The 23,622-nt window shown below is 43.0% G+C and overlaps 1 protein-coding gene across 23 annotated transcripts in view; it reads right to left on the reverse strand.

Annotated features, from left to right (window-relative positions):
• CADPS2 (calcium dependent secretion activator 2) overlaps positions 1-23,622 on the reverse strand; it is a 585,486-nt gene that overhangs the window by 474,563 nt on the left and 87,301 nt on the right. For all 23 annotated transcript variants that reach the window (XM_073328224.1, XM_073328216.1, XM_073328226.1 and 20 more), the window contains exon 2: positions 234-347. In XM_073328224.1, coding sequence (XP_073184325.1) covers positions 234-347 — 114 coding nt within the window. The remainder of the gene's footprint in view (positions 1-233; positions 348-23,622) is intronic.

The raw sequence follows: 23,622 nt of genomic DNA on the forward strand, positions 1-23,622 counted from the left end.
GTTTTGTTTTCCCAAAAGAAGTGGACATTTTCCAGTTCAGTTTATCTCTAATGCCCAGGCAGTGGATTTAAATTTTTTAAATTGCAAAGTGGTATAGAAAATGTTTTCAGGAGGTTTGCGAGCTCACAGGCTTGGAACCTTACAATTCCTTCCATGTAAATGGATTATTTTAAAAGAACAGTCTTGTGAACTAAACTTTTAAAACAGCACAGAAAACAATGTGTTCAACTTGCCTCATAATAACTTCTCACTGCATTGCAAAATGCTTCATCTGCTACAATTTGCGTCTCTCCGTTCAGGAAGGCCTGGAAACGCTCCTTAAGTATCTGTAATTGCTGTCTGTTGAGCTGTGGGAGAAAAAGGTAAACGCAATTAGTGTCACCATGAAAATCTTTTCCAACATCAAAATACTGTCCTTTTTGGGGCAGGGATTAGAATAGAAATGGGCTCCCTCAAAGTACTGGTTCTTTGAAGTCCAGGCAGAGCAGACAGGGACTGACAGGAGAAATAGGCAAACTGCAGCAGCTCTCAGACATTCACCAAGTACAGAAGTAGAGACTTAGCATGATACCACCGGCACTGGTGTATCTCTCATGTGCATGCACTGATGCTGGTTGGTCAGAACGTGTGAGGGTGGGGGGGAATCTCCCCTTGTGGCAGTTCCGATAGTTCAGCAATAGCAACTGGACCCTCAGCATGGCAGTTGCCTCAATGAACAACCCTTGGTTTACTCTCAGAATTCAAAGAAGGCTGAAAACTGAGTGACCTTCTGTAGCTCTTTGCAGTCTGCCTGGGACTTCACTATCTTGAGTAGTTTTGTATCATCTGCAGATTTTGCCACTTCAGATTCTTAAACCTTGGGTTGAGGGCTGTAGCTATCTTTAGAAATCTCACATTGGTACCTTCTTTGTGTTTTGTCAAATCTACAGTGAAAGTCTTCTTAAAACGAACAACATGTGCTGGGTTATCATCCGAGACTGCTATAACATGAAATATATGACAGAATGCAGGTAAAACAGAGCACAGGACATAGAATTCTCCCCCAAGGAGTTCAGTCACAAATTTAATTAACGCTTTTTTTTTTTTTTTTTTTTTTAAAGAGAGTGTCATCAGCATGGAAGAATGTCCTCTGGAATGGTGGCCAAAGCATGAAGGGGCATATGAATGTTTAGCATATCTGGCACGTGAATAACTTGCAACGCTGGCTACAAAACGGTAGTGCCATGCAAATGCCTGTTCTCACTTTCAGGTGACATTGTAATTAAGAAGTGGGCAGCATTATCTCCTGTAAATGTAAACAAACTTGTTTGTCTTAGCAATTGGCTGAACAAGGAGTGGACTTGTAGGCTCTGAAATTTTACATTGTTTTGTTTTTGAGTGCAGTTATGTAACAAAAAAAATCTACATTTGTAAATTGCACTTCACGACAAAGATTGCACAATAGTACTTGTATGAGGTGAATTGAAAAATACTATTTCTTTTATCATTTTTACAGTGCAAATATTTGTAAAAAAAATAGACACTTTAATTGCAATTACAGCACAGAATACAATGCATATGAAAAAGTAGAAAACAATCCAAAATATTTAATAAATTTCAATTGGTATTCTATTAACAGTGTGATTAAAACAGTGATTAATCGCGATTAACTTTCTACTCAAAGTTCATAATTAAAATATTCAAACACTGCTGACTGAAAGAAAGTCAGCCTTTTGACCCTTGCTTTGTTAAGCAAGTATGCAGCCATGGTTTGTTAAGTAACTAACACAAATACTTTGTAGTCCAAAAGATAATGCTTGCTAATGGATGTACTGTGCAGTGTACCACACTTATGTCACGCAGAATCATTTATTGCAGAAGTTTTTTTCTAACTATTGCCAACTTCTCGTTTAGCCAATACTGAAATATCCAAAACCTCACATGACAGTGCTAGAAATTACTAAACAACAATGACTGGCAAAATACTCAGCAGGAAAAAAAGGTTTCCATTTTGGACCACTTTCCTAAGAAGACAAAAAAAAATTACAATATTTAGATTTTGCGTGTTTCATTTAGGGCTTGCCTTTAACTGCCAAAGTTAGCTTGAGTTAGTACACTCGAGTTACTCCACTCAAGCTAGCCTACCTCAAGTGAGAGCAACCAACTGCAAAACACTGGAACAACACAGAGTGATTTGATTGATACCCAATTAATTGCTGCATCACCACATACTCACTAACTCCAGCATCAGCAGCTCAGTGTGGATTTCACAAGCCTGAGTGCTACAGATCCAGGTTTACAATGCAGTACAGACATACCCGCTGAGGTCCCTGGAGTTGCAACAGTGTAAATGAGAGAACAAAACTCTGCTCATCTTATTAATGTTGTGTATAATTTAAGGAATTTTACAAAGAACTTCTACCAGAGATAGTATAAATGAGAATTTTCAATTCCTTTACTGGAGATGAGGCTTAACAAGCTATAGCATGACAAGATTCCTCAAACTTTTAAACAGCCATATGCCTCTATGACTTGTATGCTGAAACCTGCAGCAATTTACTACAAAATTCACCTCCAAATTATATATAAAAGCTATTTGTTGTTCTGCAACAAAAAATGACAACACAAACTTAGCAAATATTGTATTGATTTCTAAATGGAACAAATCCGAAAAAAGAGTAGTGTATATAGAAAAGAGGGAGGAGCCAATTCAAAGCTGAGAACGATGCACACTTGGAAAAAAGGGTAAGCTAACTACAGAAAACTGACAATGATTACAGCTAGAAAAAATATTCACTGATTAGCAGCAGGATATAAACTTTAGTGGAAGTCTATGCAAACAAGGGCGGGGGGAGGGAAAGGGGGGCTTCATCTCAGACCACAAAGACTTTTGGAAAAGTTTGCAGCACATTTACATGTGTGTGTGATTATACAGTGCTTCACATGCTTCCCAACACAATACTTGCAGGTTTTTAATATCTCTAGCCTGTGTTTCAAATCACACCTACTACTCAGTAATACAAATATTTGTTTCACTTGACTCACTGGTATATCTGTAGTACCACAGAATCATAGAATATCAGAGTTGGAAGGGACCTCTGGAGGCCATCTAGTCCAACCCCTGCCCAGAGCAGGACCAATCCCAACTAAATCATCCCACCACGGCTTTGTCAAGCCTGACCTTAAAAACTTCTAAGGAAGGGGATTCCACCACCTCCCTAGGTAACGCATTCCAGCGTTTCACCACCCTCCTTGTGAAAAAGTTTTTCCTAATATCCAACCTACATCTCCCCCAATGCAACTTGAGACCATTACTCCTTGTCCTGTCATCTGCTATCACTAAGAATAGTCTAGATCCATCCTCTTTGGAATCCCCTTTCAGGTAGTTGAAAGCAGCTATCAAATCCCCCCTCATTCTTCTCTTCCGTAGACTAAACAATCCCAGTTCCCTCAGCCTCTCCTCATAAGTCATGTTTTCCAGACCCCTAATAATTTTTGTTGCCCTTCGCTGGACTCTCTCTAATTTCTCCACATCTTTCTTGTAGTGTGGTGCCCAAAACTGGACACAGTACTCCAGGTGAGGCCTCACCAATGTCGAATAGAGGGGAACAATCACGTCCCTCGATCTGCTGGCAATGCCCCTACATATACATCCCAAAATGCCATTGGCCTTCTTGGCAACAAGGGCACACTGTTGACTCATATCCAGCTTCTCGTCCACTGTCACCCCTAGGTCCTTCTCTGCAGAACTGCTGCCTAGCCATTCGGTCTCTAGTCTGTAGCGGTGCATTGGATTCTTCCGTCCTAAGTGCAGGACTCTGCACTTGTCCTTGTTGAACATCATCAGATTTCTTTTGGCCCAATCCTCCAATTTGTCTAGGTCCCTCTGTATCCTATCCCTACCCTCCAGCGTTATCTACCACTCCTCCCAGTTTAGTGTCATCCACAAACTTGCTGAAGGTGCAATCCACACCATCCTCCAGATCATTTATGAAGATATTGAAAAAAACCGGCCCCAGGACCGACCCTTGGGGCACTCCACTTGATACCGGCTGCCAACTAGACATGGAGCCATTGATCACTACCCGTTGAGCCCGACAATCTAGCCAACTTTCTACCCACCTTGTAGTGCATCCATCCAGCCCATACTTCTTTAACTTGCTGACAAGAATACTGTGGGAGACCATGTCAAAAGCTTTGCTAAAGTTGAGGAATAACATGTCCATTGCTTTCCCTTCATCCACAGAGCCAGTTATCTCATCATAGAAGGCGATTAGATTAGTCAGGCATGACTTTCCCTTGGTGAATCCATGCTGACTGTTCCTGATCACTTTCCTCTCCTCTAAGTGCTTCAGAATTGATTCCTTGTGGACATGCTCCATGATTTTTCCAGGGACTGAGGTGAGTCTGACCGGCCTGTAGTTCCCAGGATCCTCCTCCTTCCCTTTTTTAAAGATTGGCACTACATTAGCCTTTTTCAGTCTTCCGGGACTTCCCCGGATTGCCATGAGTTTTCAGAGATGATGGCCAATGGCTCTGCAATCACATCCGCCAATTCCTTTAGCACTCTTGGATGCAACGCATCCGGCCCCATGGACTTGTGCACGTCCAATTTTTCTAAATAGTCCCGAACCACTTCTTCCTTCACAGAGGGCTGGCCACCTCCTCCCCATGCTGTGCTGCCCAGTGCAGTAATCTGGGAGCTGACCTTTTGTTCGTGAAGATAGAGGCAAAAAAAAGCATTGAGTACATTAGCTTTTTCCACATCCTCTGTCACTAGGTTGACTCCCCCATTCAGTAAGGGGCCCACGCTTTCCTTGGCTTTCTTCTTGTTGCCAACATACCTGAAGAAACCCTTCTTGTTACTCTTAACATCCCTCGCTAGCTGCAACTCCAGGTGTGATTTAGCCTTCCTGATTTCATTCCTACATGCCCAAGCAATATTTATATACTCATCCCTGGTCATTTGTCCAAGCTTCCACTTCTTGTAAGCCTCTTTTTTGTGTTTAAGATCAGCAAGGATTTCACTGTTAAGCCAAGCTGGTCGCCTGCCATATTTACTATTCTTTCTACACATCGGGATGGTTTGTCCCTGTAACCACAATAAGGATTCTTTAAAATACAGCCAGCTCTCCTGGACTCCTTTCCCCGTCATGTTATTCTCCCAGGGGATCCTGCCCATCAGTTCCCGGAGAGAGTCAAACTCTGCTTTTCTGAAGTCCAGGGTCCGTATTCTGCTGTTTTCCTTTCTTCCCTACCACATCCTAAAGATATCCATATCATGAGTTGACAAATGTGTCTGATCCTAATACTTTATATTTTACTTCACAAACGTTAACTGATTCAGGCCTCCTGGTTTTTATTTCTTTCCTAGGGAAGACAACCATCATCCCTCATCTAATGTTATGCATTTCTTAGGTCAAAGTTTTTCCTACAGAAATTGAAAGAAGCTGAGACAGCGGAAAATACAAAGCACACCTGATGATGTGAGTTTTTATCTGAATGTATGCATTTATTATGCAGGGGATTAAAGATAACTAACCATTTCCATAGTCGGACAACGTAGCACTGCTAGGAAAATAGCTAATCCATTCTAGGGAATATTCATCTGTCTGCTATTAGAATATGAGGGTTGTCTGCCAGAGCAATTATGAAAATGTTTTTCCTGCTTACAGACTGTATTCTATGTGATTTACCTGTATATTACCGACATATCAACCAGAAAATTATGGATGAAATACTGCAACATGAATTTATTTCTGGCTTTCTCAGCTCTGATGTTCCTAGTTTAAAATACTGGATTGCCTTTTAATTTTTTTAAACAATGAATAGAAAAAAGCAAGTTATAAATATTCTAGACAATAGTTTGAGAGGGAAGAGTAACATTTGAGGACTGTTAGATTGTACTTAAATTACTTGCATTTCACTGTGGAATTTTGAGGTTTGAGGAAATAAAAAAACTACTGCCAACGTGACAGAAAATAATTTCAAATGGAAAATTACAACAGACTGCACATAGCACCCAGAGAATGACTACACGTTAAGCATATTTTAATAGATCTAACTGATTTGACTTGTAGAGATGCAATTGGGCCAGCTGCCAAAAAAACCAAACATTTTTATTGTCCCATACTGTTGAAGGTTTCCTCAGTCACAGTACACACCTCAGGCTACTGAGATTGCTGTATGCTCCCCCTCCCCGTCTGTCTTTTCTGTTGTTCATTTTGAAGACCCTCATTAGCATATACTAATGAACATACTCGAAAGATTATTTTTTTAACTATAACAGAAAGAGGGGGTGAGGAGAAGCACTCAGCAAAGGGGGGGAAGAGATAAATGAAAGGAACATAAGGTGAAAGTGAGATTCAGCAAAATTAAAGGTTTTATTGCTGTTTTTATTACATCCTTCCCCTCACTCAGGCAGTATAGAGATGCACTCTTAAACCTTTGCACTTTAATAAATGAATGGCCTGATGCTTCTTTACATGTGTTATTTTTACATCAGTGCTTGAAACTTGTGGGGATTTCTTCCAGTTTCTGCCAGGAAAGTGAGGTCTCCTCCAACCATATGAGTGGCAAGATGTTTGACCCCCCAAAACTGAAAATCTGGGGAAGATCTGCCAGAGGCACTGTGATCCTGCTCAGACTCTGCTGCCAAAGAGTCCCATGGGCTGCTGCCCCAAGGAATAAAGGGGTTCCATGTCAATCAACAGTTTAAGTGGCACAGAGGGGAGGAGAGGATGGATGGAACTATGTAGCAAAGCGTGGCTATATGCCCCGTACACTTCTGGAGAGGTCACCATCTCTTCAAAAGGCAGCTTTTAAAGTCATCCAACCACCTCTTCAATCCCCTTCATTGGCTTCCTCTCACTTTCCACAGCAAATTTAAGCTCCTCTGTCCTTTCTTTCAAGAATTTATACAAACTGGCCCAAAGGTATCTTTCTGTTATCCCTGTCCCCTTTACTCTGCACAAGCCGCATACCTACTCCTCTCCTTAATCTTGCTCTCACATGTGGACCATCTCCTTTTTACCTGGTCTGCCATGCTCCCTTACGCTCCACCTTAAAACAGTTCTTTTTGAGTTCGTAGTTCTACTCAGAATTACTAAACTAGGTGATTGAAAAGTCTTTACTCCCACACCCCCAAACAAAAATCCAAGAATTAATGAGACATGCAATAAACTTCAGAGTCAGTGTTTTTGTCACATCCCACCCACCTGCTTCAGTTGTACACTGTCTGCTTCAATTTTAAGATCCTGAAAGAATGGACTGTCGTCATGATTCTCTGTACTGTGCCCACACTGTAAATGTTACACATATAATCAACAATAGTAACCACTGCTTCACAGCTGAACTCCAGCTATTCTGGGCTTCAGTTTATTTATTCTGCAAGAGGCAGAGTCAAGATAAGGGAGGAACAAATTTCCTGGAAAGAGGATTAGCCACCTTGAAGTTTAATTCTTATTATATAAAGTTTTGCTGTAAAACTTGATATCCAGTAAATGAGCAATTTACTTTTTTTAAAATGATTATTATTACTCTTTATACCTTGTCTTTTAGTCAGAAAATATCAAGGGAGGAAAACACATCTTTAGAAAGCATAGCTGAACATCTTTCTTTTTTTATCCAAGTTACATTACTAATTTTACATTGCATAGACATGTTAGTACAAATAGAGCTAGTTTCATTGCATAACATCTTCTATTTAAAAAAAATGTAAAAAGTTTTCAGCTGCTACATTTTAAAAACTCTTTAATAAACTAAACTCCTTTACTAAAATACAGTTTTATAAAGAAATCAATTTAAATTTGTTTAAACAAATACTCTAATGTAGAATTTATTTTAAAACTATCCATCCCATTTCAAAGCCTTCACAATCTAACATCATTCTGTATCTGAAAACCTTGAGGCATTCCTACCTCATGTCCAGTTACCAATGTCTGCCAACATTTTCACCAAATTACAAAGTAAGGCTTTGAGGGATCATACCCTAAGTTTATATCAACAACTCTTTTTGGACATTCTGATTTGCTTCTAATTGGCTGTGTAGGAGGAGCAGATCAATACATCCCCCCCAAAATGCTGAAGCTGCAGGTATCCAAAGGCATAAATCATAAAAACTAACTGACACAAAAGTAATATGGATTTCTGAATTTTAAAATGCTAGCCATCTCTCTCTCGCTCGCGTACACACACAAAATTATATGGTATAAACATATGCTATGGCTAATTCTGTACATCCGAAATTTTGAAAACCAAAGACCTGGCAAGATGAAAATAATCTTCTGAAACACTGCCATCTTGTGGCAAATTTAGACAGACATATTAAAGAAACAGCAATTATACTATACATTTGCAAGACTCAAAACTGTACTTAATACAACTTGTAAGTGTCTATGAATTTGTGGCCTGTATTATCATCACACAGTATTACTTAATCTCCATTCCCAAACACCAAGTAAAAAAAAAAAATCAGAATATTTTCTCACCGCTAGCACATGGATTTTTGCAGAAGAAAATAAATGGAAATGTGTGTTCTTGCTCTATTTAGAGCTACAGACAATATTTCTTTTTAATTTTGACTGAAAAGAACAGCAAAAAGACAACTTTCCTCAATAGTTACAGTATGTGTACTATTCTTGTAACATTTTAACATAGGTGGGGCTGGTAGCACCACTTATTTATGTTCCTTGACACTTCCCATTAGAAAACCAATTTTTCAGTCACTTATAGATTCATGTTTGGGCTGAAGTTGTCCATGTTGAGTGTCTGTCTCAGGCTGATTTTTTTTTTTCCCAAAAAATTTCAGCCCAAACAGTTCAGCCATTTCCAAGACCTAGAGTAGGAAACAAAGACATTGTTTTGCCAGCTTTAAATTCTGGTGACCTTTTATTTGAAAAGCTTTACCATCCCCATGCTTTGGATCCGGGACTTGAAATTTGGCAGTGGGTGACCTTTGTGTCAGGAATATGCCTTTTGCCAACCCTGTGGAAATCAGCCCAAATTTAACCAAACCTTTAGGGGAAAAAAAATCAAGACACAGTTTACAGATGCCTAGAGACTTAGGGTATGTCTACAGTACGAAATTATTCTATTTGAATTTTCGGAAGCGATTTTATACATTCAGCCTTGTGTTTCCCCAACTAAAGCGCATGAATTCAGCAGAGTGTATCCACAGTACCAAGGCAAGCATCGAATGTCAGAGCAGTGCACTGTGGGTAGCTATCCCACAGTTCCTGCAGTCCCCGCCGCTCACTGGAATTCTGGGTTAAGCTCCCAGTGCAACATGGGGCAAAAACATTCTTGCGAGTGTTTCTGGGTGTGTGTCGTCAGTCACTCCTCCCACCATGAAAGCTACGGAAGACAAACGTTTTGTGCCTTTTTGGCATGCAGACGCCATACTGCTTTCAGCAGACTGTGCAAAAGGGTGCACCGCTTCTCTCCTGGTACTATGAATCCACCTCGCATTTCCTCTCATCTTTCTATGTAATCTCATAATTATCTACTCTTTCTCTTCCTCATCGACCGCTTCCGCCACCAACTCTGCTCTCCCGCTCTTGCCGCGCTACTGAGCTTCTCCATGTTGTCTGTCCTGGACTCCCGCCTCCATGAAAGCTACAGAAGACAACCATTTCCCGCCTTTTTTCAGCTATCGTGAACCAAACCGCACCTCTTCTGCTGCCACTCTGCTCTCCTATGTTTCGTGTCCTTTTTCCAGGATTACCTGTGCCATAGCGCGGCAAGCATGGAGTCCGCTCAGATCTCCACTGCAGTTTTGACCATTGTAAATACCTCATGCATTATCCAGCAGCATGTGCAGTACCTGCAAAACTGGGCGAGGAAGTGACGACAGCGCGATTACGATAGCGATGAGGACATGGACACAGACGTTACTAGAAGCATGGCATGCGACGATTGGGAGATCATAGTGGTGTTGGGCTAGTTTCATGCCATGGAACGCCGATTCTGGGCCCGGGAAACGAGCACAGACTGGTGGGACCGCATACTGTTGCGGGTATTGGATGAGTCCCAGTGGCTGCAAAACTTTCGTATGTGTAGGGCCACTTTCATGGAACTTTGTGACTTGCTGTCCCCTGCCCTGAAGCGCAAAGACACCAAAATAAGAACAGCCCTCACAACTGAGAAGCGAGTGGCCATAGCCCTGTGGAAGCTCGCAACGCCCGACAGCTACCGGTCAGTCAGGAATCAGTTTGGAGTGGGCAAATCTACTGTGTGGGCTGCTGTGCTGCAAGTAGCCAACGCAATCATTGACCAGCTGCTATCAAGGGTAGTGACTTTGGGAAATGTGCAGACCATTGTGGATAGCTTTAATGTGCTGGGGTTCCCTAACTGCGGCGGGGTGATAGACTGAACGCATATCCCTATCTTGGCTCCAAAACACCGGGGCGGCCAGTACATAAACCGCAAGGGGTACTTTCAATGGTGCTGCAAGTTCTGGTGGATCACAAGGGACGTTTCACCAACATCAACATGGGATCGCTCGGAAAGGTGCATGATGCTCACATCTTCAGGAACTCTGGTCTGTTTGAAGAGCTGCAGGAAGGGACTTACTTCCCAGACCAGAAAATTACTGTTGGGGATGTTGAAATGCCAATGGTAATCCTCGGGGACCCAGCCTACCCCTTAATGCAACGGCTCATGAAACCGTACACAGGCACCCTGGACAGTAGTAAGGAGCAGTTCAGCTATCGGCTGAGCAAATACAGAATGGTGGTAGAATGTGCTTTTGGACATTTGAAAGTGTGCTGGCGCAGTTTACTGACTCGGTTAGATCTCAGCACAATCAATATTCCAGTTGTAATTGCTGCTTGTTGTGTCTCAACATCTGTGAGAGTAAGGGGGAGACGTTTATGGCGGGTGGGAGGTTAAGGCAACTTACCTGGTGGCCAATTTCGCACAACCAGACAACAGGGCCATTAGAAGAGCGCAACAGGGAGCGCTGTGCATCAGAGAAGCTTTGAAAGCCGGTTTCATGACAGGCCAGGGTACAGTGTGACAGTTGTGTTTGTTTCTCTTAAAGTTACCTGCCCCCTATATATATGAAAGGAAATAAAGTCACAATTGTTTAAAAACCATTCTTTATTATTTCTTGCACAACACATTGAGAGAAATCAGAAGGTAGACCAGGGGAGGAGGGTGTACTTGGGAGGAGGGTGGAGGAGGAGAGAAGGACGGACAAATCCAGAAACCAAATCAAAATTTCGGATATGCCAGCTTTCTGCTGCTTGTGCAATCCTCTGGGGTTGAGTGTGTGGGTCCCCGTAGCCCTCCCCCACATCCCATGTTCTTGGGCGTCTAGGTGAGGAGGCTATGGAACTTGGGGAGAAGGGAGGGCAGTTATACAGGGGCTACAGCGGCAGTCTGTGGTCTTGCTGCCTTTCCTGCATTAGATACACCATACAGCAGAGCATGTCAGTTTGCTCCCCCATAAGCTTGACCACAGCATCCTGCCTGCTCTCATTGCATAAGTCCCTCCTCTCTTCATTTTCATTTAACGCTTTACGGCACTCCACAACTGTTTGTCTCCACACATTCAGCTGGTCCCTATCAGTGCGGGAGGACTGCATGAGCTTGGCAAACATGTCATCCCGAGTTCATTTTTTTCGCCTTCTAATCTGGACCACCCTCCGGGACGCAGTAGATAGGGGCCATGTTGAAACATTTGCACCTGCGGGAGGAGAAAAAGGGAGGGTAGTATTTTAAAAGATACATTTTAGAGAACAAAGGGGACACTTTCTCAGTGAAACAGGCAATTCACAGTAAACAGCACATGTTCTTTCTGCACAAGGTCGCATTTTGCCTCTTATACTGTAGTGCCTGCCACTTCAGTGTGAGTAAGCCATCACACGTGGCCGAGCAACAGAATTCAGCTTGCAGTCAGCCATGGTAAGCCTTAGGGGCATGTGGGGTTCTGCTTCTTCCGCATTCACTTCAATGCTTTCAAACTGCCAGGCCCCCTTTCCCATAGCAAGCAATGCCTGGTGGGTTTGCCATATAAAAGGAGGGCCTGCAGGCTCTCTGGGATGATCGCTTCACAACCGCCCACCCTCACCCCACCCCACCCACACACACCGATCGTATGGCTCTGATGAGGCTCTGAGCAGGGATGCGCCCTTTAAACTAAACGCGAACAGCCCAGCATGGCTGGGTTTCCCCTCACCCCTCCCCCCGCACTGTGTGGCTCCGATCAGGCTCTCACTCACCAGAAGTGCCTTCTCCAGGGTCATGGTCCGGGAGCTCACATTGGGAGTGGGGGGAGGTATTGGGTCCAGCGTTAAGAATAGTTCCTGGCTAGGGGGGAAAACGGATTCCCCCACTTGCCGCCTGTGCACTGTCCTCCTCTTCCTCTTTATCCTCCAATAACTCATCCTCCTCGTTCGATGCAACTCCCCCCTTGCAGGTGTCCATGGACAGTGGTGGGGTATTGGTGGCATCACTCCCCATAATTGCATGCAGCTCACGGTAGAAGCAGCATGTATGGGGCTGTGACCCAGAGCGCCCGTTCACCTCCCTGGCTTTTTGGTACATTTGCCTGAGCTCCTTGATTTTTGTACGACACTGTTCTGTGTCTCTGGAGTAGCCTCTTTCCGTCATGGCCCTGGAAACTTTAACGTATGTATTTGCATTTCTTTTTTTGGAACGTAGTTCTGCCATAACAGATTCGTCTCCCCAACATGCAATGAGATCCAGTACCTCACATTTGGACCATGCTGGAGCCTGTTTGCGAATCCGGGACTGCGTGGTCTCTTGTGATGGTGGACTCTGCATGGTCACCTATGATGGTGGAGTCTGCTGATAGTCACCTGTGCTGATGGTGACCAAACAGGAAATGAAATTCAAAAGTTCCCGGGGCTTTTACTGCCTACCTGGCTAGTGCATCGGAGTTGAGAGTGTTGTCCAGAGTGGTCACAAGGGAGCATTCTGGGATAGCTCCCGGAGGCCAATAACGTCTAATTGCGTCCACAGTACCTGTAACCCGAACTGCGATCTCAATTTTAGCGCTACTCCACTTGCTGAGGTGGAGTACAGAAATCGGATTAAAGAGTCCTTTAAGAATTGGATTCATGTGCACAGAATCAGTTTTATTTCGAATTAACTTGGCTAATTCCAAAATAACCACGTACTGTAGACCAGGCCTTAGATTTTAGCAGATAAATTCCCCCAAAGATTCCCTCCACACTATGGATGCTCCAAACCTGGGGCTGAGCAGGACTTTCCTTGCAATGGCAGTTCTAGGTTGCTGTGGACCATGTCTGGTCCAGGCACCTGTACTGAGAGAGGGAGACAGTCTCTCCTGTACTCTCAGTGACACCCCCATATACACATACTTCTCTAGGGAACCAAGACAGGGTGAAGGAGGAACCTGCCTGATGTGAATGCAGAGGGGACAAGGGTTGGACCTGTAGAGGGATGTGGCAGAGTAGATTGGGACAAGAAGCTGGTGGGAGGGAAGGAACAGGTTGAGATCAGAGGGGTGAGACTGACTGAGCAAGGAGATTGGGATCTGGGAGCCAAGGAGGGAAACAGGTCCCAGGGAACAGTGGGGAGTGGGGACAGATATGAGATCAGATGAGGAGTCATGAAGGAGATTCGGACAAACTGGGCAATGAGACTAGAACTGAGATACAGTGCGGCAGGGTAAGGAGGCAAAGAGGAACAGGAGACCTATCTGATGAGAAGCTGGGGGAAGTGGGAGAGAACGAGCAATGGTTGGGAAAAGAGACTAGGACAAGGAGTCAGGAGGAGTGGGGGTACTGATACTGGAGAAGGCATCCAGGGAGGAAGATTATTACTGGGAGCCAGTGGGGATGAGGAGTATTGGCAAAGTGGCTACCAGAGGGCAGACGGGGGGTGGGGTGGAGGGCAGGAGAGACACAGATTGAATGAGGAGCATGTGATGTGAGGGTGCAGAGGGATTGGGAACAGCCAGACATTAAGACTGGGAGAATGTTGAGGGAGAGGGAAGGCTGGGGCAGGGAATTTGAAGGCATGAGATTAAGACTTGCTGGGGAAGAAGACTGGGATGAGAAGCCTAACGAGTGTAGATTGAGACCAGCTAGGTGAAGAGACCAGACTCGGACATGCTGGAGACAATAGGGATAGAAGGGTCAAGCTTGGAGTGAGTGCCCAGAAGAATCTGTCCACTAGAATACATTCCCTTCCAGAGTCTAGAATGGAACCCAAGTGTGAAGGTTCCTTCCCCACTCTGAACTCTAGGGTACAGATGTGGGGACCTGCATGAAAACCTCCTAAGCTTACTTTTACCAGCTTAGGTTAAAACTTCCCCAAGGTACAAATTAATTTTATCCTTTGCCCTTGGAATTTCCACTGCCACCACCAAACTTTAACTGGGTTTACTGGGAAACGTAGTTTGGACACGTCTTTCCCCCAAAATCCTCCCAACCCTTGCACCCCACTTCCTGGGGAAGGTTTGGTAAAAATCCTCACCAATTTGCATAGGTGACCACAGACCCAAACCCTTGGATCTGAGAACAATGAAAAAACATTCAGTTTTCTTACAAGAAAACTTTTAATAGAAGTAAAGGAATCCCCTCTGTAAAATCAGGATGGTAGATACCTTACAGGGTAATTAGATTCAAAACATAGAGAATCCCTCTAGGCAAAACCTTCAGTTACAAAAAAGACACACAGACAGGAATAGTCATTCTATTCAGCACAGTTCTTTTCTCAGCCATTGAAAGAAATCAATCTAACACATACCTAGCTAGATTACTTACTAAAAGTTCTAAGACTCCATTCCTGTTCTATCCCCGGCAAAAGCAGCACACAGACAGACACAGACCCTTTGTTTCTCTCCCTCCTCCCAGCTTTTGAAAGTATCTTGTCTCCTCATTGGTCATTTTGGTCAGGTGCCAGCGAGGTTACCTTTAGCTTCTTAACCCTTTACAGGTGAGAGGATTTTTCCTCTGGCCAGGAGGGATTTTAAAGGGGTTTACCCTTCCCTTTATATTTATGACACCAAGTCTCATGATTCCTTTGATACCAGCAAATATCTTTGAAGCCCACGGGCATGGTCTCCCATTCTCCTCTAATGCTGGTCCACACAGAGGATGACAACCTACTATTGCTATCTCTTACTCCATCAACTCAAGCGGCAGAAGTTTGTGTCAGGCATCTAAAGGGTCCAACCGAGGTGATGACCCACATCAGTGTCAAGATGTTGCAACAAGATGGATTTTTTTTTCAGTTATTTGTATTACAATAGCTCCCAAGATTGGTCACAAACCAGGACCCCATTGTGCCAGTTGCTGTACAAACACAGAACAAATACGGTCCCTGAAAAACATAGGAAATTGCACACACAAAATCTGCATTAAAAGTACATAGAAGTTGGAAAGTCAAGCGCTCAAAAGTTAAAAAATGCCAGAGTTAAGGTTGCTTGGGCACTCTTAATTTAGTCTCCTTGTCTGCAGTCTTCGGTTACACGCTCACAAACTATTTTCTCCAACTTGGTTTTGTTTGGCTTTATTTTGTAAAGAGTTAATTGATTCCAATTTAAAATCAAGGAATGGAGGGACCCTCCTGCTGATTTTGAAGGGCAGGACAGGATAATGCCCCGGAACAACCATTTTAAGGGGAATACTGTATATGGAATCTAATATTCCCTCTCCTGTATCAGACCAATATAGGGAACATTGTCCCACACTTCAGCAGTGATCATGCAAAGGATCATACTCCGATATTAATCATGCTCTGATCTTTAAAAAAATGTCTGTCCTTTACTTTTTACATGATTTTTTAAATGTATTTCTTTGAAATATTATCCTAAAGTGCTAATGGAAAGATACAGACACACTCAGAAACCAGCTGATTGATTACAAAAGGCATCACCTCAAGTTCAAGTAGTGAAGACTTCACTACAACTACTACCTACAGGCAATACCATGCTTGCTGCCTGGTTTCTTTAGCTCTCTTTCACCTACTGCTCAGAGAATGAGACAGGAAACTCCTCTCTCCCAGACAATTGCCTGAATTACCCCACTCATTCCATCATGGAGTTCCTGCCTTCTATCCTGCCAGCCTCCCTTTCAAAAAGAGGAAAAACAGGCCATAGAATCATAGAATATCAGGGTTGGAGGGGACCTCAGGAAGTCATCTAGTCCAACTCCCTGCTCAAAGCAGGACCAATCACCAATTAAATCATCCCAGCCAGGGCTTTGTCAAGCCTGACCTTAAAAACCTCTAAGGAAGAAGATTCTACCACCTCCCTAGGTAACGCATTCCAGGGTTTCACCACCCTCCTAGTGAAAAAGTTTTTCCTAATATCCAACCTAAACCTCCCCCACTGCAACTTGAGACCATTACTCCTTGACCTGTCCTCTTCTACCACTGAGAATAGTCTAGAACCATCCTCTCTGGAACCACCTCTCAGGTAGTTGAAAGCAGCTATCAAATCCCCCCTCATTCTTCTCTTCTGCAGACTAAACAATCCCAGTTCCCTCAGCCTCGCCTCATAACTCATGTGTTCCAGACCCCTAATCATTTTTGTTGCCCTTCGCTAGACTCTCTCCAATTTATCCACATCCTTCTTGTAGTGTGGGGCCCAAAACTGGACACAGTACTCCAGATGAGGCCTCACCAATGTCAAATAGAGGAGGACAATCACGTCCCTCGATCTGCTCGCTATGCCCCTACTTATACATCCCAAAATGCCATTGGCCTTCTTGGCAACAAGGGCACACTGCTGACTCATACCCAGCTTCTCGTCCACTGTCACCCCTAGGTCCTTTTCCGCAGAACTGCTGCCTAGCCATTCGGTCTCTAGTCTGTAGCTGTGCATTGGGTTTTTCCGTCCTAAGTGCAGGACCCTGTACTTATCCTTATTGAACCTCATCAGATTTCTTTTGGCCCAATCCTCCAATTTGTCTATGTCCCTCTGTATCCTATCCCTCCCCTCCAGCGTATCTACCACTCCTCCCAGTTTAGTATCATCCGCAAATTTGCTGAGAGTGCAATCCACACCATCCTCCAGATCATTTATGAAGATATTGAACAAAACCGGCCCCAGGACCGACCCCTGGGGCACTCCACTTGACACCGGCTGCCAACTAGACATTCATCTAGAGAAGTCTGGAGATAAATTTGAGATGGGAGGGACAGGCAGTAGAAACAAAAGTGAAACTGTTTGAGCAGCATATTCCAGAAGTTTTGAGGTCTTTCTGAGTGTAGCCTTCACTGATTTGAGCTCTACGATACCATTCTCTCACTAGAAGGGAAAACCTGTAATGGCAGCAGGCCATAAGAGAGACCCAGTTTGGGAATATTTTAATGAAGTTCCTCTACCTAAAATAATATGTATTAAGATTATAACAACCAACAAGAATGCACTTTTATGTAGAAATCTGTGATTAAATCAATTCTTCCTGACTAGTGATTTAAATCATCATTTAAATCCATTTGATTTAAAACAAATCCATCCTGTATAATAGCATAAGATTTATGTCTTTTCCTTGCTTTAAGTGCTTAGGTTTTGTAAATGATTTGACAGGTAAATATATTGCTATCACGTGCCTATTTTAACTGTGGTTTAAAAAAAAAACCTCAAAGAACATTGGGTTTGGAATAACATTAAAGGCTGCCAGTCAAATATCACCATCACATATCTATTTAGTCATGCAGGATGCAATAATTTAGCAAATTTTAAAGAAATACTAGATTTTAACAACTTGATCTAATGTTTAATGTGAGTATCTAAATGTTTTTACATTAGTGTTGTTCCACAGACAATTCAACATGGATGACTATGAAGTGCCACCTATTCTCCTACTGCTCTGCCACCCTGTTCCACTGTCAAATAATTAGACATTCAATCCCATATCTAGGGCACCTCTCTACAACATGGAAGACATTTTGTCAAACCCTCCAAGAGATATACCCAGGATTCTCAACAGCAGCACTCAGAAATGCCACTGGTAGAGACAAAGGTTTTTATTTATTTATTTTTTAAACAGATCTTTAGATTCCGCAGTTAGCAGAAGCCACAAGTGGTATGTGTAATAACAGTTGAACTTGCAGAGAAAGAATTGCTTCTTCAGTGCCCTCTAGCAGCCAATTTATAAAGCAATGAAGACAGTCTCATAAAATACCAGGTTTCAGAGTAGCAGCCGTGTTAGTCTGTATCCGCAAAAAGAAAAGGAGTACTTCTGGCACCTTGTTAGTCTCTAAGGTGCCATAAAATACCAGGTAATTCATATTCATTGGGGGCAGCAGAGGAGGTTATGAGGAGGATAGAAACTAAGATTTTACAAAGGGAGAAAAAGCATTCTGAGAAGCAGGCCCTACCAACTGCTGGACAAGGGTACAACCAGGAAATAAGGAACTCAAGGGAACGTGATATGAACGGTCTTTCTGGTTGTTTGATAGGGTATTTATATTTTTAAAGAATCTCTTCCTTGTCTCCCTGCAAAACTCCTACATAAATGAAATGCTGATTTCATAGTGTGAGGTCGTGAAAGTGTCTTGAAACTAGCTTTTGTGCACATGTGCCATCTCCTCATGAATAAGAAAGGTAAAACTTAAGGAAATGTATAGGTGTAGTATGATGGTCTTCAGTTTTTCTTAGGTTGTGAGTCCATGTTCAGTCTTGGGAAGAAATACTGTGTGTTTTTGAATTAGGTAAGGTTATTGTAGAGACAATGGTCTTCAAAAAGACACACTGTGGCAAGCAGCAGGAGAGTTTGCTCTCTGCCTTCATCTCTAATTGGAGACATTCTCAAGGCAGAATTGCTGTCTGGGAATCAGGCATCAGTGTTGGGCTGAGATTCCTGAAAGAAGAATTGCCTGGATTCTGTTTGACCATTCCAGGACTGGTGTGTGAGAGTGTGAGTGTAACTACAGTCACGGGAGGGAGGGGGATAATTGTGAGAAAGGGCTAAATTTCCACCTTTCTAAGGGCTAGGGGTTTGGCTAAAAAAAATAGTTATCAGAAGCTGGAACCCGGTGTTTGGGAACAGTTGTATCTTAGCTTGCATTTGTTTGTTTCTACAATAAGAACAGAGATGCTTCTGGGAATGTCACTATATCATGTACCATCACTATATCAAAGCTGTCCTTTTAAATATTCTTTATCTGCTGTAACTATTACAGTGCCAGTGCTACATAGACTCATGGCAGCATGGCTGAGTTTGTTTTTTGGTCTGTAGAAGTGAGCAGAAGAGGGGTCCCCTGCACAAAAATCATTTGGTTGCTGCAGAGCAAGATCAGAAAATGAATATGAGAAGTTCTCCTGGGCACTTAGGAGCGCAGGGAATCAGATTTACTAGTTCTATTAACCTAATCCTTTATGACGTCAGTTTCCATGCATTGACCTTTAGACTATTTTTCATAAAGAATTGTTTCAACTGGGATTTATGAAAATACATTGACATTAAACACAGAAACATTCTCTACCAAAAAAAGAAAAAGTTGTTTGCCAGCACAAAGAATAGGGGCGGAAACATAGAAACTCATACTAAACATACATCACAGAAGCTGTACAACAGTGTATGTGTTACTATCAGTGTGGTACAACAAAAAGGAAACTATTAAATAAATGTGGTTACGTCTAGCTTAAGTCATGGCCATATTGTTTAGAAAATCTAAACTGTCTGCTATCAGATCAGCACGCTGGGAAAAAATCCTGTAAAAGTGTGACTCAGAAGTATCTGAGAGATACCAGAAGTGACCAGGAAGACAGAAAAAGATGATCCTGGGAAGGGCCAAATTCTCACTTTTTTAGGTCCAAGGATTTTGACAAAGGATATCTATGGACCAAGAGATGCTACACACACAAAAAGCAACCCAAAGTTGAAGAAGACGTGTTTGTATGAACTGCAAGACTCAATAATCTCTTAAAGATCTTATTGCACTTTCAAAAAATAAAAATAAAAAGACACTTCTCCTCATGTATTCCCATCCAATCTCAACCAATAGATCAAACACTCTTACACACATTTTTCTCCCTAAATGTTTCCAATATGGGTGATAAGTCTTCAAGGGCCATAACCCACTACGTGGCTCACACAGCACTTTCCAGGTCAACATCACATTATTGTCCATACATCAGAATCTTGCCCAGGGTTGAAAAAACTCCCACTCATTTGTTCGCCCAAGGGAAATGAAAATTCAACCTTGGTGAACAGCAGGCTGCTGAGCGAGCAGGGAGGATCTGAGGGAGCAGAAAGAATTCAGTGCAGGGGAGTTACGGTTGCCAACTGTCTAATCACACAAACCAAAACACTCACAGTTCTCATCCAATGGGAGCTGCAGAGTCGGTGCTGGGGGCGGGGGCAGCACGTGGAGCTGCCTGCCCCGCCTCCCAGGGGCCGCAGGGACGTGCCAGCTGCTTTTAGGAATGGTGCAGATCCAGGGCACGCAGGGAGCCTGCCTTAGCCCCACTGTGCCGCGGGACTTCCAGCACCTAAAATCTCCCAGTTTGGCTTCAGTAGCCTCCAGGAGATAGGGCGTAATTACGGGAGACTCCCAGTGAAACTGGGAGGGGTGGCAACTCTAGGGGGACTCAGGTTGGAGAATATGACAAAGGGAAGGAACTATGTATTTAGCAGAGGGTAAGGAGGCAGTCTTTGGATGCAGAGCAGGCGCTCTGATCAATACTCTGCTCACCTTACATCAACCTTAGAATAGAAAAAAAATAAATAAGAGGAGCCTCAATCAGAACACTTGTCCTGCCACCCTCCTTGGGTGAAACTAAACAGTCCCCATATCTGGTTAGGGGGCTGGGAAGCATCATAGAATATCAGGGTTGGAAGGGACCTCAGGAGGTCATCTAGTCCAACCCCCTGCTCAAAGCAGGACCAATCACCAATTAAATCATCCCAGCCAGGGCTTTGTCAAGCCTGACCTTAAAAACTTCTAAGGAAGGAGATTCTACCACCTCCCTAGGTAACGCATTCCAGGGTTTCACCACCCTCCTAGTGAAAAAGTTTTTCCTAATATCCAACCTAAACCTCCCCCACTGCAACTTGAGACCATTACTCCTTGACCTGTCCTCTTCTACCACTGAGAATAGTCTAGAACCATCCTCTCTGGAACCACCTCTCAGGTAGTTGAAAGCAGCTATCAAATCCCCCCTCATTCTTCTCTTCTGCAGACTAAACAATCCCAGTTCCCTCAGCCTCGCCTCATAACTCATGTGTTCCAGACCCCTAATCATTTTTGTTGCCCTTCGCTGGACTCTCTCCAATTTATCCACATCCTTCTTGTAGTGTGGGGCCCAAAACTGGACACAGTACTCCAGGTGAGGCCTCACCAATGTCGAATAGAGGGGGACGATCACGTCCCTCGATCTGCTCGCTATGCCCCTACTTATACATCCCAAAATGCCATTGGCCTTCTTGGCAACAAGGGCACACTGCTGACTCATATCCAGCTTCTCGTCCACTGTCACCCCTAGTGCATCCTAGTTGTACTTCCCCTCCCCAAGGCTCGGGGTGTGAGATGGACACCAGATCCCTCTGTCCCACACTTGATACCAATGAGAGTGAGGATGGAGCCACTGGCCTGGTTGTGCATCTGCATGAGGAAGGTGAGGGGACATGAAGGGGTATACGCCTTTTAAAAGAACAGGGAAGAATGGGAGGAGGGTACTAGTCAACTTACTCCTGGAACAAAAAGATGTAGGGTCAATGTTCCCAAACACGTGATTTTGTCCCTCCCCTCCATATACTGACCATAGACTTGACCCTCTTCAGGTCAACTTCTCACTATGGTCAAGAGATCATATATGGCTGGCTCTTCTTATTTGCCATATCTAACCCTGAAAAACCACCCTAACCTTATCCACAATTCTATTATGAGACAGAAAAGCCTCTACTCCAACTACCTTCTTTATGTGGACTAAAATGCCAATATATTTTCCCTGTTCACTTTCCCAGTAGTTGCCATCGACCCCAGGTTCCAAAAGACTGATCATTTAACTCCCCCAACACAAATGTAATATGCACATTTAGGCACCAACCCTGCAATGCTATCTTCTGGTACAAACCTGTGCCCATGTCAAGCCCTTCACTTGACATCTTTAAATCAAAACTGGATGTCTTGATAAAGGATATGCTCTAGCTCAGACAATATGGGCCTGATGCAGTAATTTATTGGGTGAATTTTTATGGCCTGTGTTAGTCAGAAGACTAGACTAGATCATAACAGTCCCTCCGGCCTTATATGAATCAGTATTCTTCAGCCTTTGCAGCAGAATAAATCTGGAATTCATCCAGCCTAAATAATTTTCATAACCAAAAGTACAGGGGAAGACAGAGCCTAAAAATAGGATTTACAATAGAACTTGGTTGCAATCTTAATTAATGCTCCCAATAAATTTCCCTTCCTTGAACTGAACAAAAAAGACTAGTTCAAAATTATCTGTGCTTTTATTTTGGAATGTCTATGATGTAGGGGGGAGGGATAGCTCAGTGGTTTGAGCTTTGGCCCGCTAAACCCAGGGTTGTGAGTTCAATCCTTGAGGGGGCCATTTAGGGATATGGGGCAAAAATTCGGGATTGGTCCTGCGTTGAGCAGGGGGTTGGACTAGATGACCTCCTGAGGTCCCTTCCAACCCTGATATTCTTTGATTCTATGAAAACGTGTTATAATCACACAAGTGTGTTTTGTCACTTGTCTAAATTTATAGGACTCAGTCCTATCCTCAGATTCAGACATACAGTGAGGCATACCAGTGTAACTGGCTACTGCATACTGACACAATAGCAAAATTTTACAAGATATGTGGCCATGCTCATCCACATAACTGAGAATAGGATCAAGTACTTAGCATGGGATCATCTAGGTCATATTAATTATATGATTACTATTTCCTCTTCTGTAGAAGTGCTAGTTTAGTATGCAAACTTTTCACACAGCACAAACACCATATAATTCTTGCTGACATCTCCTACAATATCTTATGAATAGTAACAGATAAAGTATATTTAGTAACCACTGTAAATTGGACCATCTTTCCAGGAAAATGAATGTCACTAGAGAACTGTAGGTTACAAGACATTATAAACATGGAAAGAAATGGTGTCTTTATAACTCCAAGTATACAATTGTCACATTCCAGATATATTTCTGAACCTTAGAACTTTAAGGATTTTAAGAGATGATAGAAGAAATGTTATGTTAATGCTATTGAATTTATTATTTCCCTATGTCTTAAATAACTTTTGTCTTAAATAACTTAACTTTTAGAGCCTAGAGAATAAACCCCCACAAAAAAACCCCACAAAAATTAAACAAATCTGAAAATGTGTCAAATATAAACCATGGCCAGGCCAATTTTAAATGCGCCACGCGATGGGATTCACACCACCACTAACTCTGGCAGATTATTTTGCAGCTAATAGATCTTATTGTTATTAAGATTTTCTCGACACTCAGCCTGACTTTTCACTTTCTTACTGTAATTTTACCCTGTTACTTCTGTTTGTCTCCTTTTAGTCTGCTAATTAATTTCTCCCCCTCCTTGATGTTCACATCCTTCAAAGCTTTGTGAACTCATGTTCCCCCCACCTGGTCATCTCTTTGCCAAACCATCAATATTTGGATTTTTATATTTTCCCGCTAAATCATTCTATCAAGGGCTCTAGTTGCTGCTGTGTGTGTTGT

The sequence above is a fragment of the Lepidochelys kempii genome, chromosome 1 (assembly GCF_965140265.1).
Source record: "Lepidochelys kempii isolate rLepKem1 chromosome 1, rLepKem1.hap2, whole genome shotgun sequence".
Lineage (NCBI taxonomy): Eukaryota > Metazoa > Chordata > Testudines > Cheloniidae > Lepidochelys > Lepidochelys kempii.